The following is a 27,722-nucleotide window of genomic DNA, read 5'->3' as shown; positions in this document are numbered from 1 at the left end:
ATGTTGGCCTTGCCAGTAATGTTCTCATACTAATTTATTTGCAAAAAAACCTTTGCTCATGACTCAGAGATGGAAGATGTATTTAGATATTTTAATCGACCTGTTTAGGTATGTTACTACAGAATTACTACAGAATTCCTACAGTGTGGTAACAGGCCCTTTGGCCCAACAGTTTTTTGAAGAAGTAACAAAGAGGACTGATGAGGGCAGAGCTGTAGATGTGATTATATGGACTTCAGTAAGGCGTTCGACAAGGTTCCCCATGGGAGAGTAGTTAGCAAGGTTAGAACTCATGGAATACAGGGAGAACTAGCCATTTGGATACAGAACTGGCTCAAAGGTAGAAGACAGAGGATAGTGGTGGAAGGTTGTTTTTCAGATTGGAGGCCTGTGACCAGGGGAGTGCCACAAGGATCGGTGCTGGGTCCTCTACTTTTTGTCATTTTTATAAATGATTTGGATGTGAGCTTAAAAGGTTTAGTTATTAAGTTTGCAGATGAGCTCAAAATTGGAGGTGTAGTGGACAGTGAAGAAGGTTACCTCAGATTACAATGGGATCTTGATCAGATGAGCCAATAGGCTGAGGAGTGGCAGGGGGAGTTTAATTTAGACAAATGTGAGGTGCTGCATTTTGGGAAAGCAAGTCTTAGCAGGACTTATACACTTAATGGAAAGGTCCTAGTGAGTGTTGTCAACAAAGAGACCTTGGAGTGCAGGTTCATTGCTCCTTGAAAGTAGAGTCACAGGTAGATAAGATAGTGAAGAGGGTATTTGGTATGCTTTCTTTTATTGGTCAGAGTATTGAATACAGGAGTTGCGGTTGTACAGGATATTCATTAGGCCACTTTTGGAATATTGCGTGTAATTCTGGTCTTCTTTCTATCAGAACAATGTTGTGAAAGTTGAAAGGGTTCAGAAAACATTTAGAAGGATGTTGCCAGGGTTGGAGGATTTGAACAATAGGGAGAGGTTGAATAGGCGAGGGCTGTTTTCCCTGGAGCACCGGAGGCTGAAGGGTGACCGAATAGATGGTTATAAAATCATGAGGGGCATGGATAGGGTAAATAGACAAGATGTTTTCCCTGGGATGAGGGAGTCCAGAACTAGAGGGCATAGGTTTAGATTGAGAAGGGAAAACGACCTAAGGAGCAACTTTATCATGTAGAGTGTGGTGCACGTGTGGAATGAGCTGCCAGAGGAAGTGGTGGAGGCTAGTAAAATTGCAACATTTAAAAGGCATCTGGAAGGGTTTGATTAGATTAGATTAGATTCCCTACAGTGTGGAAACAGGCCCTTTGGCCCAAAAGGTCCACACCGATCCTCCAAAGAGTAACCTACCCAGACCAATTTCCCTCTGACTAATGCACCTAACACTAGGGGCAATTTAGCATGGCCAACTCACCTGACCTCCACATCTTTGGATTGAGGGAGGAAACCAGAGCACCCGGAGGAAACCCATGCAGACACTGGGAGAATGTGCAAACTCCATACAAACGATTGTCCAATTGAACCCAGGTCTCTGGCACTGTGAGGCAGCAGTGCTAAGCACTGAGCCACTGTACTGCCGTTTGGAGGGATATGGGCCAGGTACTGGCAGGTGGGACTAGATTGGGTTGGGATATCTGGTTGGCATGGACGAGTTGGATCGAAGGGTCTATTTCCGTGCTGTACATCTCTATGACTCTAAGTCCACACTGATCCTCCGAAGAGCATCCCACCAGACCCATTCCCCTACCCTATTACTCTACATTTACCCCTGACTAATGCACCTAACCTACACGTCCCTGAACACAATAGGCAATTCACCTAATAGACACATCTTTGGATTGTTGGAGGAAACCCACACAGACATGAGGAGAACAGGCAAATTCCACACAAACAGTCGCTCAAGGCTGGAATCAGCCCAGGTCCCTGGCACTGTGAGGCAGCAATGCTAACCACTGAGCCAATGTGCCACCCCTATAAAGCAATGACAAACGCATACCCTGCGAGCGTGAACCCGCAACTTGCAAATCCCTATGACAAACCTAGGATTGAACACACAACCTTGGCATTATTAGCACCCCACTTTAACTATGTGAGCTAACTAACCCACAATGTTGTTACACGCATTTGGAACAGATAGAACTTGAATCCAGGCATCCTCAGCTCAGAGGTAGGGGCGCTACTACTCTACTTAAAGAGCCCTCTTAGTCAGCATTTATTGCTCATTCCCAACAGGAGTCATATGTAAGCACCATGAAGTCAGTCTAGCAGATTTGCTTCCTTAAGGGACATTAATGGATCAGATGTGTCTTTAATGCCAAGAGATAGGGATTACTATTAGACTACGTTTTATTGAATTCAAATTTCACCATCTGCCATGGTAAGATTCACAACCATGTTTCGACAGAATATTAGCTGGGGTTACTGGACTCCTAGTGACATTACTACTACTCCAACACCTCTTCTAGTTAGTGGCGGAAATAGGAAAATATCTCATGAACATGTTTCAGAAAGGACAAGTTTCTGAAAGAATATGATGGTTTGAGTAATGTCCTTTTATGCTGTGTCAGTTACATCTCTGAGTCATCAGGTCCCACTCTAAGACTTCTGCACAAAAATATAGACTAATGTTCCAATGTAGAACTGAAGGGAATACTATAATGTTGGAGCTGCTATTTGTTGGATGAGAGTTTAAAGTGAAATCTTGCTCTGACGACTTGCCTAGAAGATCCCAACTTCTAAACCGAGGAGGGGCATTATCCCTGGTGAATATGGAACCCTCAAACAACATCACAAGAAGATTTGGTCATTCGGGGAGCAGATTTTCTCGTGATGTTGTTTTCAAAGTTATATAGTGGGACATAGGGTCAATAAACTCAGTTGGCTGGGCGACTGGTTAATAATAGCAAGGGTGTGCGAGGTTCAACTCTTACATTGGCTGAGACTACTATGAGGAACTCTCCTTCTCAACCACCCTCATGTTAAACCATCATCAGTTATCTCCATCTAATGAGAGAGCAGCCCTATGGTCTGGTAAGACTGTGGTGACTTTATTTTTTTAAAATTTTTTTTTCGTCGGAAGGAGTAGATGTGCCGGAGGGCGGGGTCCTTCAGACCGAGCAGGAGCGGTTGGATCCCCGACCGGATCTCCCCCAAGGTGGTGAGGTGGGGGAAAAGGAGCTCACTGGCAATGAAGGGCGGGACGTTGGAGATCATGACCCTCCGGGCCGTAACCTCCAGAGGGTCGACGGGCAAATGTGTCCCGCCCACAGTGAGCCCCCTCTCCACGGCCAGGTGGACCGCCTGCTCGGTCTTCAGGAAAAATACGGCCTTCCCGTACATTCGGGCCGCAGCGACGATGGCCAGTGGGCCGACCACACTAGCCATGGCCTTGCTGCAGGCCTCGATGGACATGTTGGGGTGGGGATAGGCCTTTACCCCCAGGCGTTTAGTTAAGTGCCTGAAGGGTGTTGATGTCGCAGCCGGGGCTGGGCCAGCCGAGCCTAAGGCAGCGGCTACCCCGGCGTAGGTGCGGCTGGGCCCCGCGACCTTTGGGCTCGCCATATTCTGCTGCTGGATGTTAGGCCTCAGGCAGCAGTGGTGGAAGTCCTGGGGATGTGCCCAAGGCCAGTCACCCAAGGCGAGTCCCAGGCAGTGGCGGTGGAGACCGGCCTCAGGCGACAACAGCGGTGGAGGCAGGCCTCAGGCGAGTCCCAGGTAGGCCCTCGGTCGCAGTGGTGTGGGGCAGACCTGTTGGGGAGGGTCCCCAAGGCAAGTCCCAGGCAGCGGTGGTGGAAGGCAACTATGGTGACTTTACATTGTGGGAGATTGCTGTGTGCAAATTGGTTGCAGTGTTGCCTCGGTGACATCAGGGACAATGCTTTAAAAAGCTGTCTCTAATTGGCTGTAAAGCACTTTGGGAGGCCCTGAAAGGTGTACCTGAACTGCAAACCTTGATGCTCTTCAGTGTCAGTAGAGGTTGAGGGAGGGAACTACAACGCCCAGGATGCATTGCGGGGTGCGCGCACGCACGTACAGTGGGGTTGACCCCGCAGGGTGGCGGTGGGAGGTGAAAGGTCGCACTGGTTTGTGGAGCTAGCGGCGGGGGCGGGAGGTCGGGGGCCGGCGGACACACCGAGTGTCATGGTGACCGGCGACAGGAGCGGGCCCTGACTCGGAGCTGAGAGCCGCGGCGGTGGGAAAGGAGGAGGAGAAGGAGAAGGCCATGTTTGTGCAGGAGGAGAAGATCTTCGCAGGGAAGGTGCTGAGGCTCCACATCTGCACCATGGAGGGGGCCGAGTGGCTGGAGGAGGTCACCGAGGAGACCAGCGTCGAGAGCATCAAGGAGCGCTGCTTGAAGCACGTAAGGGCAGGCCTCAGGACCCGGGGCAACCTGGGCAAGGGACAGCGACAGGCCTGCTGCCCGACACAGAGCTCCAGGGATCACTGTCTTTTCACCTCCCCCCCCCCCCCCCTTCACTTCTTCTTTCCTTCACCCCCCCCCCTTCACTTCTTCTTTCCTTCACCCCCCCCCTTCACTTCTTCTTTCCTTCACCCCCCCCCCTTCACTTCTTCTTTCTCCTCTCCCACCTTCACTTCTTTCTTTCTTCCTTCCTTCTCCCCCCTCCCAACTTCACTTCCTTTTTTCCTTCTTTCTTTCCTTCCTTCCCCCCCCCCCCCCTCCTTTTCAGCTTCACTTCTGCCTCTCTTCCTTCCAGGCTTTCACTTGTTCATTCCCTACCTTGTCTTCGCTCTTTGACACAATTCCACCCCACTCTGCTTCAAATGTGACCCCATCTTTTCGTTCGAGGTCATCAACTCCTCTCCCTGGCTCTCTTTCTTTTCTCTTCCCCCCCCCCCCCCCCCCACTACTGACTGTCTTCCCAGTCCCATGGGCATTTTCCTATAAACCTAGGTGGTGTCATTTTGCTCTGTTATTTATGAAGTGCTGTTATAGGGTGCTAGGTAGAGTTGGCATACTTTTAATCGGTGCAATGATCGACATGCCTATGTTTCAGGGGTTGGGGGGAGGTCTTCATCCTATGTGTTTTGCTGATGGCTATACTGGTCAGCCCTTGCTTTGCCACTGATCATTATCGTCCACCTTGAATACAGGAGCTTCTTTAATTTTCCTGTTTCATCAGTTACAGACTCTTGGTGTGATAGCCAGTGTTTCAGGTCCACGTCACACTTTCAAGCTTCCTTGGCACAGCCTTAGTTTGCTTGCCTCTGGCTGCCTCATCACACAGAAGGAGCTTGAATTTGCGACACTCTTGTATCCTCCAGATGTCTGAACCAGCAAAGTTATTACGGTTTGCTCAGAATTAATAGACCTGGGGGCTCTGTGTTTTGAGCAAAGTGCTACATTCATGACTTTGTCCAACTGGGATATATCCATTATGTACCACAGGTCATAAAGGTGGAAATTACTCCGCTTCTTTTCACAGTAGCTGTTAGTCAGTAGAACTAGATGCAAGTCACAGTCTGAACTGTCAGTTTGGTCTTCTCCCAAAGGTATTTCACAAGTTGGCCAGAGTGAAATCTGCTTTCTGTGTTGGTGTACTAAGTTTTGCATCAAAGGGACAGAATGCTTGTCAAGGTGCACCCAAGTTAGCAGCATTTGCTAACCATCTGTAGCAAGCTGTTATTTAACGTGATCAAGAATGTTATCATGGTTTTCTTGACACTTTATTAATGGGGTGAACAAGCTACAAGGTGGAGAGGTGGTTCTTGAGCCTTTATATCTGAGTTCTCATGTGAGCAATTAATGCAGCTTCAACATTCTTCAGGTGTAATTTTGTCTTCACTTTGGTCTTGATAGATTGTAGCACTTTCCTATAAGGCTTCAAAGCTTCCCTGCATCCAATGGAAAATCATGGCCTGAAATCTGTTTCTCTCTACAGATTTTGCCTGACCTAGATTTTCTATATAATTATTGCTTTTGTTTCAGTAAACTGTGTTCTGATGTATCTTCTGAGCTTGCCTGCATGACAACAGTGGTTACAACTTCAGATATCATTCTTTGTCTGTGAAGTTGTTTGAGGCACCTTTTAACTGATTAGATTACTTCGGCAAAACAAGTCCACACCAACCCTCCGAAGAGCAACCCACCCGGACCCATTCCCCTACATTTACCCCTTCACCTAACACTACGGGCAATTTAGCATGGCCAATTCACCTAACCTGCACATTTTTGGACTGTGGGAGGAAACCCACGCAGACACGGGGAGAATGTGCAAACTCCACACAGACAGTCACTCGAGGCGGGAATTGAACCTGGGTCTCTGGCACTGTGAGGCAGCAGTGCCAACCACTGTGCCACCATGCCACCCCCTTGAAGACAGGTTTGGCAGCATCTGTGGCAAGCAATCAGTGTTCATATTTCCGGTTCAGTGATCCTCCAGGGTGCAGTTCTGCTTTTTTTTGATTTCTAGCATCCACTGATAGTAAAACCTGGCTTGATCATTTTATTTTTGTTTAACTCGTTAACATAGTCTTGGAGACAATTACAAGAGGCTGCAGGGTTACTTTAACAACAGAAGTTTATCACACAAAAGAACAAATTAACTAACAAACAAGCTGTGTAAACCTAGAAAAAATGTTTAGAATGATGTTACAACACAACAGTTCAAATTGTTTCTTAACACTATTTCAGAGACTCCAGCCCTGAGAAATTACACCCCATTTCTCAACTCTCTCGGGTTCTATTTAACCGACTCCTCCTTGGCTTTGGACTAGGGAAACAATTCAATGAGTCCTTTCCAAATCTGCTGACGTGAGCTTTTGCCATAAACCCAAAAGCCTGAGCTGTTTTGGTTCTGATAACCTTCGCATTTCTAACCAATTTCTCGTTGTTTGGAAGTTTCACAAGTTAAACCCTTCTGCTGAAGTAACTTATTCCAGGAACTGCCCTAACCCTTCTAGGAGAGGAATTAAGCTTATCTCTGAACTTGATGCTTCATGCCTTCTGAACAGAACTGAAAAATTTGCTTCTAAACTGAATTTTTTTTTTTAAAAAGTGCTCTTCTTCTGAATGGAAAACAGAGTCAGTGGTCGACATGTTTACTTGTTAGAACTGTCACAGTAAAAACATTTTTCCATTAACAGTGCAGGGGTTTGCAGTCCCCTGCACTTTGCATATTGGATTGTGTCACTGTTCCAGAAGGACACTCTGACCTTACTTTTTCAAAAAAAAACATTTCACAAATAACTGACACCCATATGTCACTATTTTGAAATGCAAGCTTTGGGAAAGATATTAATATAAATTATATGCCTTTCATCACAAAATGTATAGCTTCAGATAATTTCATGTCTGATCTTTAAGGGAAGATAAGATCAGGGTGAAATTATTTTTAGTATATTGCTTGCTTTTTTGCTATTAAATTACTGGGTATTCCCAAGAGTGTTCTTTATATCCATGCTTCCTGTGATTTTCTTAGTTGGGACTGGGGAAATTGGAATTTTATCTTTTAATTGTTGCAAAATTTTGATTTTGTTTTATTTGTCCATTTGGTAGTGAATGTCAAATGTGTGCACCATGCTGTTGACAGGTGTTGGAAAAATGAATACATTTCAAAGCTATAACTTTTTTTCTTGCTAATTGGATATCCAATAACTTCCTGTTAAGTGAAATGTGATGTTTTACGTACAGTGTGTGTATATCAAGGATTTATTGATTTTTGCTTTCATCTAATAGTTGAGCATTTTTGTCAAAAAAAAATATGATGAGCACCTTTTAGAGGTTACAATTTGGAAGACCGGTAACTTTTTTGTACTGTGAAGTTGATTCATCTCTCATCCCAGAGGAGGAGTATTCCACACGAAAAAAATGTAAATTATCTCCACATATGTGTACTTCTGTAATTCATTGCAATGTACATTGTCCTAAAATTGGTTTGGAACCAGAGATGTTCCACAGATAAACATATTACTAAGTATGTAACTAAGCAGTATAGGAAAAATATCTTCTGCCTGATCCTGTCCTGGGGCATGCAACGATTGGCCTCCACGTTGTAGACTTCAACTGGGAATTGTCAGCCTGATCTTTAATGGTTATGCAGAGAACCTTGAAGGTCTGGTGGAAGTGATGAGCATGTGAGACTGTGTATTAATAAATGCATGTGTGAAAGCAGGATCTGGCTCCAGTATGAAGCCCTTCACAGGACAATTGCCTGCCAGTGAATTCTGGTAAGAATGTTACCTGAGATTTAGTCAGTAACTGAGGTAAAAGTATAATAAGCTGTTGGGATTACTCAGTGAAAGGCTAAGCAGAACCTGTATGTAGCAGCAGAGAGCTGCAACTGTTATCATCACCTATCAATACAGTATCTTAAATGCCCATTGGATTGCCCAGTGCATCCTTGAAACTAAATATAGCTAACTCCGGGTCACCATGAGGGCAGCAATATTTTAGGATTGCGAGCAGTAAGTAAAAGCGATCTGTGATCAGCTGAGGGTGAAATGAGCACAAGCGGAAATAAGTAAATGAAAAGTAACTTTTAAATCTGGAAATTTAAAGCTAGAGGCAATAATAGTGCCCATGGCAGCAATAAGCAAATGTCAAGGGTCCATCTGCTTCCCTCCCTTTTTTGGGAAGGAAATCTGCCATTCTTAGCTGGTCTTGCTGATATGTAAGTCCAGACCCACAGCAGTCTGGTTGATTCTTAACTGTCCTCTGAAGCAGCATTGAAGCTCATTCCATTCCATTCAGTAAATGCTTGCCTGGCCAGCAATGCCCACATCCCATGACAAAAATAAAGGAAAAGAAACATCTCAATTCACTCTTACAGTTGGTGAAAATAAATGTTCATGGAGGGAAAACAGAGGATTGAAGGAGTTGAAAGTTTGATTCGGGAGTTGATTAAAGTAAGAGTTAAAGGGATGAGAGATGCTTAATGACTGGGGTGACATTGACGCTGGAGGGCATAAAGCTGAAGAAGGTCATTATAACTTTGAAAACAAGGGAACAGATTTGACTGTCAAGTCCCTGGATCAGAGTAGATCCTAGAGAATGGAACTGTGCGCTTTGGGTGAGAGGCTGTGACAGTAGAAGCTTGTATCTTTATTAATAGAAATTAAAGGCACAGTGCTGCAGAAGTTGAATCTGTAAAATAACTGATGGTGTTGGTGTTTTGGCAGTGCTGCAAGAAATTTTAAGTTGGCGTTGGAGCAGAGTTTACTGCAGGCTTTTTGAGGTTGTACAGCACGTGAAGGATCTATATTCCCTTGCCCAATAGCTAGTGAGGTTGATATAATCCACCTCCAAACTTCTTGCTGTTGTTTGCTTGTAGCTGCTACAGGCAAGAAATCTGTCATGTACCATCCTCAGGCATCCATTTTATTCTTCATGACCAACAGAAAGCTATGACAATGGCTATAGTTTTGCTGTTAGAATATTTGTTGAAATCTTGTTGGTTAGCTTTCGATTTTGGACAGGAGTCTGGGAGTATTTTAAATTTGCAAAGGTTAGTGAGTTCATCCAGCTCAGAACCTAGTTCTTCACCTGAGTGCTGAGATTTCCCAGTCGACAGCTGAGATATGTATAATATTCCTTTTTGGCTTGGGGTATGATTGTTGGGTGTTGCTTAACTTCAATGAATCAGCAATTGCCCCACATTGCTATTTTCTCAATCCCTGATCATCTGTTTCTGTTGTTTTTGTCAAATTTTCTGTTTTTAGAAGGAAGTATGTGACATTCTTATAATAGAAGCAGAGTTCAGTTCTTTGAAGACATGTACACTGTTCCAGTATTTGGACTGTATTCTTAGCCAGTGCAAATTTTGAAATCCTGGCTTAATCTAATTGGATTGTGGCTTGGACCCAGGTTGCCTCACCAACATTATATTTGGACTCTAGAAAGCTGTGTTGCAGTCTGGCTAAAACAAACCTTTGCTATGACAGACAATTGGAAATAGCATTCTGAAAGCTTTCCTTTGTTTAAAAATAAATCAAGGCCTAATTGCCAGGCCAATGTTCTGCAGTATCCTCCTGCTGTTACCACCAGTGAAGTCCTTTCTCCCTCTCCCTCTCTCGCTTGTTGTCTCTTACCCTTCCCCCTACATGGGCCTCATATTTACTCCTCTTTTAACCCAAAGGATACAGACTGAAATAGTGGCCAATTAGTTTAGCAATTCATCAGCTGATTTGACTGGTCATACTGAGCACTATTGGACTCTGTTACTGTCATCCAAAACTGTTTGCTACTTTGGGCTCATTCCAGAATGCAGTGTAGAAATTATTTGAAGTAATACTGTGCAGTGAGTTGTGGTGATTAAAATAAACACTAAGAGCTGTTGCCATTGGAATGCATCACAAATAGTTTGAACACACCCTAAGACTTGAATGAAATTGAATCAAATTGTTCCTTTGACATAACATGTATTGGGTTCACTGCCCCATCCATTATATCACCTGCCAGCGTTGTTTGTCAGGTATCTTCCACCTGAAAAACTGGAAGACTTTTAACCTTGCCTGGAACAATCACCTTCGTGGTTCTGAATGTTTATTTATTTAAAGACATTACTGATTTAGTCGGAAATTGATTGCACATTTTGAGGTGGAAGAAGCAGGATCAGGGAGAATTCCCTCTAATTTAAATATAGTAATGGGTGTAAACTCTTTCTGCTCCATTTGGCTGGTTGTTGGATTCTAATTGTGAAATGTGAGAAATACTGTAGACCATCATGTACGCAATTTAGTAGACAGTGAGATGCAGTTCAATGTTTTAACCAGAACTCGCTGGATTCCAGGAAGGGTCCTGCAGATTCAAAAAGTGCTGTTCAAGAATGGAGAGAAACCAAAAGCCAAGATTTACAGGTCAGTTAGCCTAACATCTGTCAGTGGAAAAAGGCAAGAATCCATTTCAGAAAGAAATAGATGAAGTATAGGCAGTTTGACTGAGTGGACAAAAACTTCGAAGGTGGATTTTAATGTAGAAAATGTGAGGTTATGCACTTTAGAAAGAATCCAGACTAATATTTTAAATGAAGAAAGACTCCCAAAAAGTGTAGTGCAGAGATAACTCATAAAGTTTCTATGCAGTAAGTAATGAAGAAGGCAAATGGAATGTTATACTTTATTGCAAGGAGATTGTAGTTTAAAATAGGGAAGCCGTGTTGCAACTCTGCAGCCTATTGGTGAGGCTGCACGTCGAATACTGTAAGTTTTTTCAAAAAAAATGATATGCTAGCATTGGACGCTGTCCAAAAGAGAATCACTAGGCTGATACCTGGGGTGGCAGAGTTCACTTATTGAGAACAGTTAAAGAAACCTTTTACTCATTAAAGTTTAGAAGAATGAGCGGTAATCTTAGTGAAGTATATAAGATTCTGAGGGGACTTGATGAGCAGATATTGAGAAGATGGTTTTTAATTCTAAAGGAATCTTGAGCTAAGGAACTTAGTTACAGAATAACGGGTATGTTGATTTAAAACTGAGGTGTGAAAGAATTTTCTCTCGGGATAGTGAATGTCTGAGGTGCTTTCCCCCAAAAATTGTAGAGACTAGATCATAAAGTATTTAAAGAGTTATATTTTTGAAATAGCAAGCTGATAGTTATGCTGATCTGGCATGAAGGAGGGGTTGAGGCCAGTCATGATCTTGTTGAATGGCAGGGCAAGTTTGATTGGCTGAATAGCCGACTATTTCATGGTTTTTTTAATTCATTTTTTTGAGTTCATAGTCTTGTATTTTGGAAAGCTGTTGTTAGGTTGGTGGGAAATGTCATTTTGATGAACTAGAGTTGTTTGATGTGGTTGTGTGTACTGGGAGAAATGTAGACTTTGGTATTGAAGAAATACCTTTTTTGATTTTGTATGAATTGGGAAATGAGGTTCTGCTTACTAGTGATCCTGGTAGGTATTTGCAGTCTTATTAATTATCTGAACATGGGCCACTATTGCTGATCTTTCGGCTTCTGGGAGATGGTTTGGAGAATATGAAGGTGGAGAATTCGGAGAAGTGACTTTTTCCAAGAGGCATTTTAATGTTCTACAAAAGTCTTTGAGGAATGTGCTGAGCTGCAAAACATTTGTTTGTATTAGAACAAAACTACACAATAAGTTTTAAGTTAACTGCATTGGGAAAGGTTTGTGGTGAATTTTGTAATGGTAAACAGTGAAACCAGTGGTTAAATTATTGTTAGGCTCTGCATTGTGGATTACCTAGATCTCTTTTGTCTTGGGTCAGTGAGAAATGTATGCCTGTGACACGTGAATAAATTCACATCACAGGATTAAAAATGCTGTAAGTTTTCACTTCTTCCCTCCAGTAGTTATTAACTCGTTTCCTAAAGTGGAGCACTGAGGACATTAGTCACTCCCTGGCCCCTGATAATTCACATAAAGAAACTCCCCTGTCATCTACAGTCTTTGGTTACTGTATTAATGCCCTTCTCCGAGGGGATGCTGGACACTGATTAACTTTTTAACCATTATAAATTGGTTATTATAAATTGTAAATGATCATGATGTGGTAGGTAATACAGAGATGTGGTTGCAAGGGGTTCCGGACTGGCAGTTAAACATCCAAGGATTTAGAACTTATTGAAGAGACAGAGTGGGTGGGGTTGCCCTGTTAGTTAAGAATGAAATTATATCATCTAATACCATCGATTTAGGGTCAGATGATGTGGAGTCAGTATGGGTGGAGTTGAGGAACCACAAAGGCAAAAAATACCATCATGGGAGTTGTGTATAGACCTCCCAGCAGTGCTCAGGATCAAGGGTGCAAGATGTACCAGGAAATAGATAGGGCATGTCAGAAAGGTAAGGTCACTGTGATCATGGGGGAGCTTCAATATGCAAATGGACTAGGTGAATTATGTTGCCGGTGGATCCAAAGAAAGGAAATTTATGGAATGCTTACAAGATGGCTTTTTGGAACAGCTTGTGATGGAGCAAGTCTGGACTTAGTGCTATGTAACGAGCCAGACTTTCTAAAAGATCTTAAATTTTTGGCACACTTGGGAGGCAATGATCATAATATGGTAGAGTTCAGTCTGCAGTTCGAAAGAGAGAGGACAAAATTGGATGCAATGGTGTTACTGTTAAATAAAGGTAATTACAAGGCCATGAGAGACGAACTGATGAAAATCTATTAGATGTCCAAAAGGCCTTTGATAAAGTGCCTCAGGGGAGGCTGCTGAGTGAGGTGAGGGCCCATGGTGTTCGAGGTGAGCTACTGGCACGGATTAAGGATTGGCTGTTTGACAGAAGGCAGAGAATTGGGATAAGAGGTTCTTTTTTGGAATGGCAGCTGGTGACAAGTGGTGTCCCACAGAGTTCAGTATTGGGGTTATAGCTGTTCACTTTATTAATGATCTGGGTGAAGAGACTGGTGGCATTCTGGCGAAGTTCGCCGATGATACGATGTTAGGTGGACAGGCAGGTAGTTCTGAGGAGGTAGGGAGGCTGCAGATGGCACAGCCACTTCTGCCCCCTGGGTTGCCGTCGCTGCAGCCACTTCTGCCCCCAGTGACATCACTCACCTGCACAAGGACCACGTTGCATGCGTCTCTGCCCCCACGCCGATCTGTCACCACACCTAACCCCGCCCCCATGCAGATCTCCATTCCTGCCCCCATGCCTAACCCCGCCCCCACACCAGGTCCATCTCCCAGCCCTGCCATGTTTTCACCATCCTTCCAGAACTACCCCTCTCTGAGGATGAAAGATCAGTCCTCTGCAGAGGCCTCCCCTTCATTCCCCTACGCTCTCGGATTAACAAGTTCAACACGTGACAAGACATCAAACAATTCTGTCGCTTTTGCCTCCGCACCTACTTTTTCAACCAGGATTCTCGCCCACCCTCTGACGGCTCCTCCTGCCTCCATCCATCTTGTCACCCTGTTCTGGCTCTTACCTGCCCTCGACTGCTGCTGTAACATTAACCCCCTCAACCTCTCCACCCCTCCCTCCCACTCCAACCTCTCACCCTCTGAGTGTGCAGCCCTCCACTCCCTCTGTTCCAACCCCAACCTCACTATCAAACCGGTAGACAAGGGAGGTGCAGTAGTAGATTGGCGCACCGACCTTTACACTGCTGAGGCTAAGTGCCAGCTCGTGGACACCACCTCCTACTGCCCCCTTGACCATGACCCCACCTCCCGCCACCCAACCATCATCTCCCAGACCATCCATAACCTCATCACCTCAGGGGATCTCCATCCACCGCCTCCAACCTCATAGTCCCACAACCCCGCACCGCCCATTTCTACCTCCTGCCCAAAATCCACAAACCTGACTGCCCCGGCCGACCCATCGTCTTGGCCCGCTCCTGCCCCACCGAACTCATCTCTGCATATCTCGACACGGTGCTGTCCCCCTTAGTCCAAGAACTCCCCACCTACGTTTGGGACACCACCCACGCCCTCCACCACCGCCATGATTTTTCGCTTCCCCGGCCCCCAACACCTTATCTTCACTATGGACATCCAGTCCCTGTACACCTCCAACCCCCATCACGAAGGACTCAAAGCCCTTCACTTCTTCCTTTCCCGCCGTACCAACCAGTACCCTTCCACTGACACCCTCCTTCGACTGACTGAACTGGTCCTCACTCTGAACAACTTCTCTTTCCAATCCTCCCACTTCCTCCAAACCAAAGGAGTAGCCATGGGCACCCGCATGGGCCCCAGCTATGCCTGCCTCTTTGTAGGATATGTCGAACAGTCCATCTTCCGCAGCAACACTGGCACCACCTCCCACCTTTTTCCTCTGCTATATCAATGACTGTATCGGTGCTACCTCGTGCTCCCACAAGGAGGTTGAACAGTTCATCCACTTTACCAACACGTTCCACCCTGACCTCCAATTTACCTGGACCATCTCAGACTCCTCCCTCCTCTTCCTAAACCCCTCCATTTCTATCTTGTGCGACTGAATCAACACAGACATTTACTATAAACCAACCGACTCGCACAGCTACCTGGATTACACCTCCTCCCACCCTGCCCCCTGTAAAAACGCCATCCCATATTCCCAATTCCTTCGTCTCCGCCGCATCTGCTCCCAGGAGGTCCAGTTCCAATACCGTACAACCCAGATGGCCTCCTTCTTCAAAGACTGCAATTTCCCCCCAGACGTGATCGATGCTGTCCACTGCATCTCCTCCACCTCCGGCTCCTCTGCCCTTGAGCCCCGCCCCTCCAATCGTCACCAGGGCAGAACCCCACTGGTCTTCACCTACTACCCCACCAACCTCCATATACATCGTATCATCCGTCGACATTTCTGCCACCTCCAAATGGACCCCACCACCAGGGATATATTTCTTTTTCCCTCCCCTCCCCTCCCCTATCAGTGTTCCGAAAAAGCCACCCCCTCCGTGACTCCCTCGTCAGGTCCACACCCCCCACTAACCCAACCTCCACTCCCGGTACCTTCCCCTGCAACCGCAAGAAATGCAAAACTTGCGCCCGCAGCTCCCCCCTTACTTCCCTCCAAGGCCCCAAGGGATCCTTCCATATCTGCCACAAATTCACCTGCACCTCCACACACATCATTTACTGCATCCGCTGCACCTGTATATTGGGCCTCCTCTATATTGGGGAGACAGGCCGTCTACTTGCGGAACGTTTCAGAGAACACCTCTGTGACACCCTGACCAACCGACCCAACCACCCCGTGGCTCAACACTTCAACTCCCCCTCCCACTCCACCAAGGACATGCAGGTCCTTGCACTCCTCCATCTCCAGACCACAGCAACATGACGACTGGAGGAAAAGTGCCTCATCTTCCGCCCAGGAACCCTCCAACCACAAGGGATGAACTCAGATTTCTCCAGTTTCCTCATTTCCCCCCCCCCCCCCCCCCCCCCCCCCCCACCCCACCTTGTCTCAGCCCCAACCCTCGAACTCAGCACCACGTTCCTAACCTGCAATCTTCTTCCTGACCTCTCTGCCCCCACCCCCACTTCGGTCCATCACCCTCCCCTTAGCCTCCTTCCACCTATCACATTTCCAATGCCCCTCCTCCCTACCTTTTATCTTAGCTTGTTTGGCACGCTTTCTTCATTCCTGAAGAAGGGCTCATGCCTGAAACGTCGATTCTCCTGCTCCTTGGATGCTGCCTAACCTGCTGCGCTTTTCCAACAACACATTTTCAGCTGCAGAAAGATTTCAACAGTTTAGGAGAATGAATTTTATCAGCCATTTCTTGGACCAATGTGAGCAAATGCGAGGTCTTGCACTTTGGAAAAAACACAGGCATGGACTATTTTATAAATTGTGAGAAAATTCATAAAGCCAAAGTATAACGGGAACTGGCGGTGCTAGCCCAGGATTTCCTCAAGGTTGACTTGCAGGTTAAGTCTGTGGTGAAGAAAGTAAATGTGATGTTGTGATTTATCACAAGAGGGTTGGAATGTAAAAGCAACGATGTGGTACTGAGACTTTATAAAGCTCTGGTTAGGCCCCATTTAGAATACAGTGTCCAGTTTTGGGCCCCACACCTCAGGAAGGATATAGTGGCACTGGAGCTTGTCCAGCGGAGATTGACATGGATGGTCCCTGGAATGGTAGGCTTAACATACAATGAATGGCTGAGGATCCTGAGATTGTATTCTTTAGTGTTTAGAAGGATGAGGAGAGATCTAATAGAAACTTAAAGGGAATTCATGGCTTAGAAAAAGTGGGTGCTGGGAAATTGTTTCCGTCAGGTGTGGATACTAGGACTTGTGGGCAGAACCTTAGCATTAGAGGGAGTCAATTTAGAACAGAAATGAGGAAACATTTCTTCAGCCAGAGAGTGGTGGGCCTGTAGAATTCATTGCCATGGAGCACAGTGGAGGCCGGGATATTAAATGTTTTAAGGCAGAGATTGATAAATTCTTAATCTTGCAAGGAGTTAAGGGCTATGGGGAGAGTGCGGGTAAGTGGCTTTGAAATGCCCATCAGCCATGATTGAATGGCGGAGTGGACCCGATGGGCTGAATGGCCTTACTTCCATTCCTACTTCTTATGGTCTTATTGTGTCCCAGTCCTGTTGAGACTACTTATAGCAGCTTTCTACTTCACTGCTGTAAGTGGTTAACTCAACACAACAGAACGATCAAACTTCCTACTGTTTATGCTCAAAGATTGTTTTAAGCTGTGATATAGAAATATTTACTTCCTATAATTTCAATAAAATAGATGTGCATTGGGATGTGAGTATTCTTGGCTAGGCCAGCATTTATTGACTATCCCTAATTGCTGTCAAGAAGGTGGTGACTGCCACAGTCCATTTGATGGATGTGTACAGAATGCTGTTCAGGAGGAAGTTCTCTGGTTTTTCACCCTGTGACCATGAAGGAATGATAAATTATTGTTCCTCCTTGCAACATTTGTCTATAGACTATTTCAGTACTGAGTTGTGGTACAGGTCAAGAACACCACCCTGAGGAACTCCTTTGGAGATGTCCAGAAGTTGAGATGATTGACCTCCAACTACTACATTTATCACTTTTAGTGCTAGGCCTTCAATCAGGAGAGCATTTTCACCGATTCTCATTGACTCTACTTTTGCTAGGGCTACTTGATGCCATACTCGGTCAAATACAGCCTTGATGTTTGTAGCAGTCTGAAGTTATCATTTCTGAAGTTTTTTTTTGTCCATGTTTAAACCCAAACTGTAATGAGGTTAGGAGCTGAATAGCTCTTGCAGAACCCAAATTGAGCATCAAGTATTGTGAGGAAAGACCAAGTGAAGAGTAAACTTTTTTAACAAATGGAAGTGGCTCTTTTGTGGCACATCCAAGAGATGCAGATATAAGTAAATCAGAAGTATCGTTTTGCTGAACTGACAGGAGTGAAAAGTTACTAGTGGACAAATATCACTTCACAACATTAAAATTGTGGACTAGAAGGTGATGTTAGAATTTAGTAAAAGGATACTGTGGTTGGGATGCTGCAGGCATTTTCCAAGTGAATTAACTAAAATGAGCCTCCTTGTGTTAAGGGATGTTGTTATTGGTGTAGCTCTCTTGGCCAGCTATTCTATACACTCATGTGGGCTCAAAGACATGCTGCCTATATCTGAACCCACCTTCCAGGTTTCTTTCATACATATTGCTGTTTAAAGACTTTAGTTTCCAGTCTGTCAATGTCTCATATTTTTAAAATTCTAATCCATATGTTCACCTCCCTCCAGATCTTCCCTATCTGTAATCTCCTGTAGCTCTGCCAGCATCCAAGGATTCTGCATTCCACCACCTCTGGTTACTTATCTATCCTTTTGCCTCCCCTTTTAAACCACAGGTATTGCAATCTCTAAATTTTAAAATTGTCTCCTAAAGACCTATTTCTTGGACCAAGCTTTTAGTTCACTCTTTGTAATGCAGAAAAGTGTGAGGCAGTTCACTTCGGAAGAAATAACAGGAATGCAGAGTACAGGGCTAATGGTAAAATTCTTTGCAGTGTAGATGAACATAGAGATCTCTGTATAAATCCCTGAAAGTTGAGAGGGTTGTTAAGTAGGCATATGGTGTGTTGGTGTTTATTGGTTGAGTTTCGAAGTCATGAGGCCATGCTTCAGCTGTACAAGACACTGGTGTGGCCACACATAGAGTATTGCGTACAGTTCTTGTCACTGCATTATGGGAAGGATGTGGAAGCTTTGGCAAGGGTTCAAAGGAGATTTACTGGCATGTTGCCTAGTATGGAAGGAAAGCCTTTCAAGGAAAGGCTGAGGGAAAGGCTAACATGAGGGGACATAGCCTGAAATTGAGGGGTGATAAATTTAGGACAGATTTCAGGAGTAGTTCCTTTACTCAGTAGCAGGGGCATGGAATGGCCTGCCTGCAACAGTAATAGACTTGCTGATGTTAAGGGCATTTAAATGGGCATTGGGCATATGGATAATAATGGAATGGTGTAGGTTAGATGGGCATCAGATTAATTTCACCAGTTGGTGCAACATTGAGGGTCAAAGAGCCTGTACTGCTCTAACATTCTATGTTCTATAATGTGGTACCCACCACTGTACACAGTCCTCCAGCTGGGGTCTAACAAGTAATCCGTACAATTTCAAGTTCACTTCCCTACTCTTTACTCTTTGTCTCTATTAATAAAGCTAAGGGCATTGTATGCTTTATTTACTGTTCTGTCCACCTGTCCTGCCACCTTCATTAATCTGTGCACATATACCCTGGTCCCTCTGCTCCTGCACCCTCTTTAGAATTCTTTCCCCTAATATATATAGGCTTTCAAAGTGTTTCCTACCAAAAACACTCCAGCACAAGCAGATTCCTGGTAAATCCCCTCTGTACCCTCTCTAGTGCAATCACATCCTTCTGATAAATATGGTAACCAGAACCGCACACAGGACTCCCAACTGTGAATAACCAGTGTTTTAAGCAGTTCCTGCATTGCCACCTTACTCTTGTATTCTGCCTCGTGTAATAAGAGAATATCCCATGAAGTGTAACATCTTTTATACAAAACTGTATAAACTAGAATTCTGCTTGGTCAGCTTCAGCTGTGCCAGGAAATCCACCTTCCATAGGTGAACTCATTTGTATGGTGCATGGTTGGCAGGGTTTACCAAAAGAAAATCACATTTCATCTAAAAGTATTAGTTTGTAAGTGACATGTAGTAATACCTTACATTAACCCTATTTGAATTAGCCCTTTCTTGTTTAAAGCTTCAGCTCATTTTATTATCCTTGCATGCTTCGCTATTTATATATTCTTCCTAGTTTGCAGTGCCTAAAGATCATCAGATATATGAGCAGAAGTTAGGCCATTCGGCCCATTGAGTCTGCTCCACCATTCAGTCATGATTGATAGGTTTCTCAATCCCATTCTCACGCTTTCATCCCATAACCCTGTAAAGATCTGTACCCTGATCACAAGTACAGTAGATCTCTTTTGGAGAGTTGGTGGGAAAGAGAGGAACTCATGGGATGCGTATTGGGGTAATGTTGAATATGTTATTTTATTTCCCCTTTCCCTGGTGCTAGTACACTAACTGGGTCTAGCAACAGCACTGGTAACTGCTTTAGTATGATGTCAGTAAAAGGATATACACAGGATTGCAATTCATAATACTCTGAAATCTCTTGTAATAATATGTGTGATATGTCTTGCAGTGTGCACAAGGTGGATTAGAAGATCCAAAGACAATAACACACCACAAACTCATTCATGCTACGTCAGAGAGGGTCCTATCAGACACAAAGACGGTCATTGAGGAGAACCTCCAGGATAAAGGTGAGTGCCCGAGTATAATGAATAGAGCAGATGTCTTGGTGCAGTGGGCAGCAGAGGGTGCATGACATTGTTTATTCATTTTCTGAAATGAGGCAGCCTCTATTTTGGGTGAGCATCAAGTTCATTTGTGAATGTACGGCCCTGTCAGTCTTCAGCCTTATTCCTGCTACAGTGACCTGCGGAGTAACAGATGGCTGGGAGTGTATTGCATGGAGCGTAACAGATGGTGGGATGGGTAATATGGTTCAGTGGTTTAGATCAGTTAACTGACTGTTTCAGCCAACCACCTTTTGGAGAATGTGTTGCATCTTCAAGATCTTTGTAATGTATTTATTTTTATCAAATTTCATTGGGTGGTTTCTGCTTTTTTTTTTAAATTATTAACTTTGCTTTTGAAGTTTGAAACTCAGATATGAGATTTTGCAGGGCAGTTTCACATGTCATGTTGGAAACTTAAACCACTGAAGTTAATGCAGGGGGTTAGAGAGTAAAGTGAGTAAGAAGTGCTGAGATAGGGTTTTTATCTTAGTAAAGCTGTTGTAATTCTCTGCATTCTTGGGTTGGAGCATTCACTTATGATTCTCACTCACTAGTATGTGGTAAAGGCAGTTACAAGAATAGTTTTTGTTTTGTACGTTCACTGGCTCTGTGGACATTTATTGCCCTTGCATAGTTGCCCCTGACAAGGTGGTGGTGAGCTGCTTTCTTGAACCGCTACAGTCCAGTTATTGTAGGTTATGGGTGTACCTTTCTTCTCTGTGCTAATCAATAATCTGTCTACCTCGGTCTTGAAAATATTTAATGTTTCTACATTCACTGCCTGAGAAAGGGAATTCCAAAGACACTCTGGGCAAAAAAAAAATGCTCCTCATCTCTCTAAGGGGTAACCCTTTTTTAAACTATGACCCCTAGTTCTAAGATTCTCCTTCAAGAGGAAATATCCTTTCCGCGTGTATTTGGTGGAGTCCCATCAGAATCTCATGTTTCAATTAAGTCACCTCCGACTCTTCTATAATCTCAAGGATACAGGACTATTCTATATAGCCTTTACTCATAAGGCAGTCTGCTCACTTCAGGTATTGGTCTAGTAAAATTTCTCTGAACCGCTTTCAGTGCTTCAATACTTCGCTTTTATTTCAGACTTCCACCATCTGCTGTACAAAGTTCTTTGCTTTTATTAGTTTAAGCATGTTTAATAGACAATTTTAATCCGACTTCTCAGGTGTGTAATGAGACCCATCTGGTGTAGGTGGGAATTGAGCCTGGGCCTTCTAGCCCGGAGGTAGAGAGACTGCTAGTATCTTATGAACCCTTCTGAGGGTCATGATGTGGAGGTGCCAGTGTTGGACTGAGATGGACAAAGTTTAAAAATCACACCACACCAGGTTGTGGACTGCTACTTCCAAATAAACCCGTTGGACTATGACCTGGTGTTGTGATTTTTAACTTTGCCCGCCCCAATCCAACACCGGCACCTCCACACCATGGCTACCATCGACGCCATCAACTACCGGCTCAGGGTGAAGAGGGCCTACCTGATGAAGGAGCAGTGCTCTGAAAGCTAGTACTTCCAAATAAACTTATTGGGCTATGACCTGTTGCATGATTTTTAATCTTTTGAGGGTGTTTAATATGCCATGGCTAATTCCTTTTGCAGATCTGGGTAGTTATCCCTTGTTTATTGTTTTGTGATAGTAAAGTGGGGGGGAAAATCATCTGAGTAATGTCTTTGGCTAATGCATTATCTGCCACGCGTGTTCATGGTTACCTTTTGGTTTTTTGTTCAAGATGTTTTATTATTAATTAAAAAGAGAGCACCAGCTCCTCCGAAGATGGCCGATGTGTCTGCTGAAGAAAAGGTAAAACCTTTTTTTTTTATATTTTCATGTTCTAAATCTATCTAAATCCTAGTTGTGTATGAAAAAAAAAGAAACACGCTATACCTTCTGAAAAAGCCACAGACATTATTGGGTCATAGAATCATAACACCATACAACATGGAAACAGACCCTCTCCAGCTTAATTATATCTTTTGCCTTTCTCTCTCTATCAGAAGAAACAAGAGCAAAGGGCGCCAGATAAAGAGGCCATCATGAAGATAACAGCTCAACTTGTTGCTCGGCAAGCTGATCGGGTGGTTACCCAGCACAACCTGCGAGATGTATGTGACTCATTTCATTTACATAACTTTTCTTTTGAAAAAATGTATTTTTTTAAAACCCAGCATGTTTGGTAACCTATCTAAATTAAATTTTAGAACTGTAATCCATCTACTTATTTTCTATATATTGCCAGCACACTGAGGAGTGTGTTTACGTAAGCAGTTTCTAATATGAATCTTTTTGTACATGTATTGTATGAAACTTATAATCAGTCTGTAAAATATAACCACCATTTGTATCATCATTAAGTAGATTTAAATTCTTTCTGATCATTATAGTCCAATTGTGCTTCAGTAGTGGAATCAGCATTTGCTTGAAGCATTCAGAGGGAAGCAGTGGGTATGTTCTGCCACAGCAGAAGTCATTCGGTCAAGCCTATCATCCTTTTTTGCACTCGATCATGGTTCCTCATGTGCAGTTCACAAACAGCATCAAATGCAACACTCGTCTGCATTTTCCAGTTGTGTTTCTGAACTTTTCATATCCAACATAGGGTTTACTCCAGTCTGTTAGTCTGATACTTGCTTCAGTTCAGTTGGAAAGTTACAGAACACACATTTCTTGTAAATTCTCTTCGATTAGCACCATTTTTATTATGGGGAAGAATGATTTAAATTCTCTCTGGAGTGTACCTTTTTGTGTTCAAGTGATGTGGATAATATTTGGCTTTACTTGTGCGGTTTTGCTCATCTTAATGCTTCAGTTTGTCTTCAGAGTCCATTGCAGCAGCTGTTGAAACATCCAATGTAACTTTTAATTTGGTGTGAGAATTGGGTGAGGGCCAATACCACCAAACTCTGCAACCGAGGCCTGGGTGAATTTAACTGCGTTCTTACCTGTATGCCCCAGATCATTTGCGAGTTGCAACAGGTGGGGGTCTATTGGGTGAAAATGGAGTACCAGGTAGCTGCCAAAGGAACAGTCCCTTCTAGTCAATTAAAGCACAAGCAGTTTTGGGTGACCAGGTTAAAACTGAAGTGATCAGGAAGTGAGCTTGACAGCAACTGGCAAGATTCTGACCTGACATTTCTTTTCTGTCCCGCTTGATTTTATTTTTAAGTGCCTGCCTGCCCGGTTTTTCCCAGCCGTAACGTGATCGCAAGCGAAACTCCAATCACACGGGAATCGGAGTAAGCCATTCAGCCCAGCAAGCCTGTCTCGCTGTTCTAGATAATGGCTGATCATCTCTATGTCACCTTCCTGCATTATCTCCTATATACCTAATGCTATAAGTTCTACACTTACAATTGTCATAAACCTGCTCAGTAATTGAGTATCTGCACCAACCACCGAAATGAACAAATTCCTTCTCTCCCATCTTAAATGGCCTACCTGTCATCCTGAGATTAAATTCCCTACAGTATGGAAACAGGCCCTTCAGCCCAACAAGTCCACACCAACCCTCTGTAGAGTAACCCACCCAGACTCAATCCCCTACCCTATATTTACTCCTGATTAATGCACCTAAATTACACTGTGTCAAATTTAGCATGGCCATTTCACCTGACCTGCACACCTTTGGATTGTGGCAGGAACTCTGGAGCAACTGGAGGAAATTCGTGCAGACAGGGGAAGAATGTACAAACTCCACACAGATAGTTGCCGGAGGTGGGAATCAGACCTGGGTCCGTGGCGCTGTGAGGCAGCAGTGCTAACCACTGAGCCACCGTGCCGCCCCATTATGTCCTCTGGTTCTATTGTTACCAGCTTGGAGTATCTGATAGTTTCCTTCACTTGGATTTAAGACCCAAATTTCAGAATGAACAATGTCTCATTCAGGTTTCCTATAAAATTTAATATGCCTCACTGTTTCCCAGAGGGTCCCAGACAGCAGGTTACTAATTGGCCCTTTCTCAAAATACATCAAATCCAAAATAGTGCTTTCCAGAATTGGATCTGAATGTCTTGTTCCAGAAACCTGTCTTGTATACGTTAAAATAATGAATCTTTTACATCTTAAGTGCTAACTTGGCTTACCTAATTAATAGGCCAATTGAAGTCACCGATTTTATATTGTATTGCCATATTACATGTCTAATTTCCTGAGTCATAGTATTGACAATAGGACACCAAACTGGAGTGAAACTAACAACTTCCAGCAATGTTTGTTTCTAGTTGCTGTTGTATAGCTTCATTCAAACTAATTCTACATCTTGATGGTTTTGCTCTTAAATGGTCTTAAAATGTACTAATCTCATCAGTAAGAGTGCTGCCCCACTTCCTTTACCTTTTGCATGTCCCTCCTTGAGAAACATAGAATATCCGTGAATATTCAGCTTCCAATCTCAGTTAACCTGTAGCTGCATTTCTTTAACAACAAACATATCTGTATACTTCATTCTATGCTTGACTCAGCTTTTTGTAAATGCTGTGCACCCTCAGGGTGAATTTATTGTGTCTCTTCGATGTTATTCTCTATTTTGGTCCTTCTTGATGCTTGCTTTTTTTTCTAGTTTTTGCTTCTGAACAACCTTGGATTTACATCCCCATCAAAATAGATTAAGCCCTCCTCAAAAGCATGAATAAAACTCCCTGTGAGGACATTAGTTCTGGTCCTGCCAAAACGTAATCCATTCATCCTGATCAAGACTGGATTCCAATCTGCAACCGTCACATTCAGTTGCTCAATTCTCTTGTTTTTATGCTCACTGTTAGTGGGACTTGGAGTAATCCTGAGATTGCTGATTTGAGATTCTACTTTTCAGTCTCTTTTGTAGCTCTCTGAAATCCTCTTCCAGGACCTCCTTCCCCTAAATCATTGGCTCTGACATGAGCCATGACCATTGACTGGTTTCCCCCCTCCCTTGAATAATCCCCAGTACATGTTCTATGCCATCCTTGAACCTAGCAAGAGGGAAGCACCATGCCATCTTGGAATCTTGTTTGTTGCCATAGAAGTAATGCCTTCCTGTTCTCCTTATAAAAGGATCCCATATTAGTACTGTTTTTCCCCTCCTTCTTCCTCCCCTCTGTACAGTTGAACCATTCATGATGTTACTCATTTGGCTGTTGCTGCATTCCTCTGAAGAACCATCTCCCTCGTCAGGGTCCAAAGAGGAAACTGACTTGCAAGTGAGATCATCTCAAGGTACTCCTCCACCACCTGCCTTGTTCTCATGCACTGCTTGGTGGTCACCGATTCCTTATCTTCGTGTACACCCCTAAACTGCAGTGCTATGAATCCCGAAACATACTATTCATAGAACCCTGTCTTGTGCATGCACAACAGAGAGTTGAGCTCTGGATTCCAGAATCCAGCTAAAACTTGTGTAGACTGTCACCTCCAGCAGGTGTGTTTGTCTTTAATACATGGTGGTGTTCCCATTATTTGTCATATTCTACTGGGCCAAACTGATGTGCTGGATTTGAACTGTACTGACCATTTATTGCAAGTAGAATAACAACTAATTCCTTCCACTGCATTGAAGCAGGAGTCAAATTCTGGATGGTGAAGAAGAGAGATCAGGAATACCCCCCTCTACTGGACAAACTCTCTTCTATGTGAACTCTCACTTGCAGACTGCATGGTGTCACTTGTACTCCCATTTTCTAGAACTACATAGAGGAAAAAGCAGACTGAGCCACTTGATCAGCTACTCTCCAGTAGAGCTTGTCTACCCTGCCTAAGGATGGAAGGAGCTTACTTTAATTCTAAAAACATTAAAATCCAGTTAAGCACTAGCTACCTGCCACATTTTAAGGAAGAAATTGACAACTCACCAAACTCATTGCTTGAAATCACCATTCCTTTCTAGATGATGCCGACTACCTGTGGTTCCTCCTTTTGCTTTCATCCTTCTAAAGTAATGAGTAGCAACTGCAGGAAATGAGTTACGGGGCACTCATCAGGGTTTTGAGCTAGAGGCAGAGGGGAAACGGTGAATGGGAGGAACCGGTTGGTAATTCATTAATTGAGAATAATTTGTAAACTTGACCTGTAATTTCTAGTTTCAGACAGAACTTCGGAAAATCCTTGTTTCCCTAATAGAAGTGGCACAGAAACTGCTAGCTCTAAATCCAGATGCTGTTGAATTATTTAAAAAGGCGAATGGTAAGAATAATCTACTTATGCAAGACCAATTCAGCTCTTGATATCTGGCTCTGCTTTTATTTGCTTTCCACATGTCCTTGTACCTGACTATATTTTTATAATTGTTTGTATATGTCCTTGAAGCCTCTGTGCTTAAGTATAGATCAGAAAGGGCCAAGGTATGTGTTTGCTCAGGCAATTTGAATAGGGCAGTGGCAGAAAAATGCACTCCTCTTCTGCATCCCCAGAACCTGCAGTGGGGTTGGGGCAGGGAATATTGAACAGCAGCAGCTGTGAGAAGAAATGTGTATGGTGTTTCAATGAGTGATTGTATTGGACTTGGCTGGGCCTCCTGCTGCACACTATGTTGAGTAGTATTGGGAGCACTCCAGTGAAATGCTCTGCGCAAAGTCCACTCAGATGTTGCTCCAGGGATCTGAGGTACGCGTTCAAATTTACTCAACCAGGAGTCACTAATCATGAGCAAGAAAACAGGCAACAATGGTTGAATTAAAACTAAAGCTGAAAAATGTATCCAAATGGTTCTGTGAATTGTGCTCTTCCTATTACATAGAACAATACAGCTCAGAACAGGCCCTTCAGCCCTCGATGTTGCGCCGACCTGTGAACTATTCTCAGCTCATCCCCCTACACTATCCCATCATCATCCGGGTGCTTACCCTTACTTTGTGTCCTCTTCTAATAGCATATTGTCCTTGTAGATCTCCATTATGCAATGGAAAGGAGGGTCATGAGTTCTTTGACTTCATGAAGGGATTTGAGAGGGCCCCTGAGACTGCAGGAAGTTTTTGCACTTTGCTGTTTTTGCTGGCTTGCTATCTGTTGTTAGAAACTGACAGAAAACATATACTGCAAAACGGTGTGAAGGTGTCTTCCAGGTAGAGAATCTTGACTTTTTGAACTTATTGTTTGTATTTGCAAGTATCAGATTTTACAGGGGCCTGAGATAGTTCCAGTGGTTATAGTTCTCACCCAAAAGTAGAAGTTCAAAAAACAATTTGTACAGTTATCTCCAAGTAAAAAGTGATTTCCAAGTGTCTCCATTCTATATACTATAAAGCTATGACGCCATACCTATTCCCAAGACATTTGTGTAATAGAGACACTCTCAAACAAATGAGAGAAAGTTGACACTCAAACTGTAGAGGTGTCTGCATTTGAGATAATTCAAGGCAGCTCTGTTCAATCCTTATTGATGTAGCAAAAGCAATCAGTGCTGTTCAGCATTTTGAGCCATTTTGTAAAATGTTTGTCCAGATTTGTCATTGTACTGGCTATTTTAATACTTGCACTGTAAAGTTGAGAGTCAGAGCTGTACAGTATGGAAGCACT

General features: G+C 43.7%; 1 protein-coding gene across 1 annotated transcript in view; it reads left to right on the top strand.

The window, feature by feature from the left end:
* The first annotated feature begins 4,045 nt into the window (after positions 1-4,045).
* The window catches only part of ubac1 (UBA domain containing 1), a 36,909-nt gene continuing 13,232 nt past the window's right edge, over positions 4,046-27,722 (top strand). Inside the window, exons 1-5 of the mRNA XM_072565827.1 lie at positions 4,046-4,348; positions 20,057-20,177; positions 21,966-22,036; positions 22,231-22,338; positions 26,288-26,390. Coding sequence (XP_072421928.1) covers positions 4,211-4,348; positions 20,057-20,177; positions 21,966-22,036; positions 22,231-22,338; positions 26,288-26,390 — 541 coding nt within the window. The 5' untranslated portion in view covers positions 4,046-4,210. The remainder of the gene's footprint in view (positions 4,349-20,056; positions 20,178-21,965; positions 22,037-22,230; positions 22,339-26,287; positions 26,391-27,722) is intronic.

The sequence above is a fragment of the Chiloscyllium punctatum genome, chromosome 49 (assembly GCF_047496795.1).
Source record: "Chiloscyllium punctatum isolate Juve2018m chromosome 49, sChiPun1.3, whole genome shotgun sequence".
NCBI classification, from domain to species: Eukaryota; Metazoa; Chordata; class Chondrichthyes; order Orectolobiformes; family Hemiscylliidae; genus Chiloscyllium; species Chiloscyllium punctatum.
Note: the sequence above shows the minus strand (reverse complement) of the source record. Positions and strands in the feature narration are given on the sequence as shown.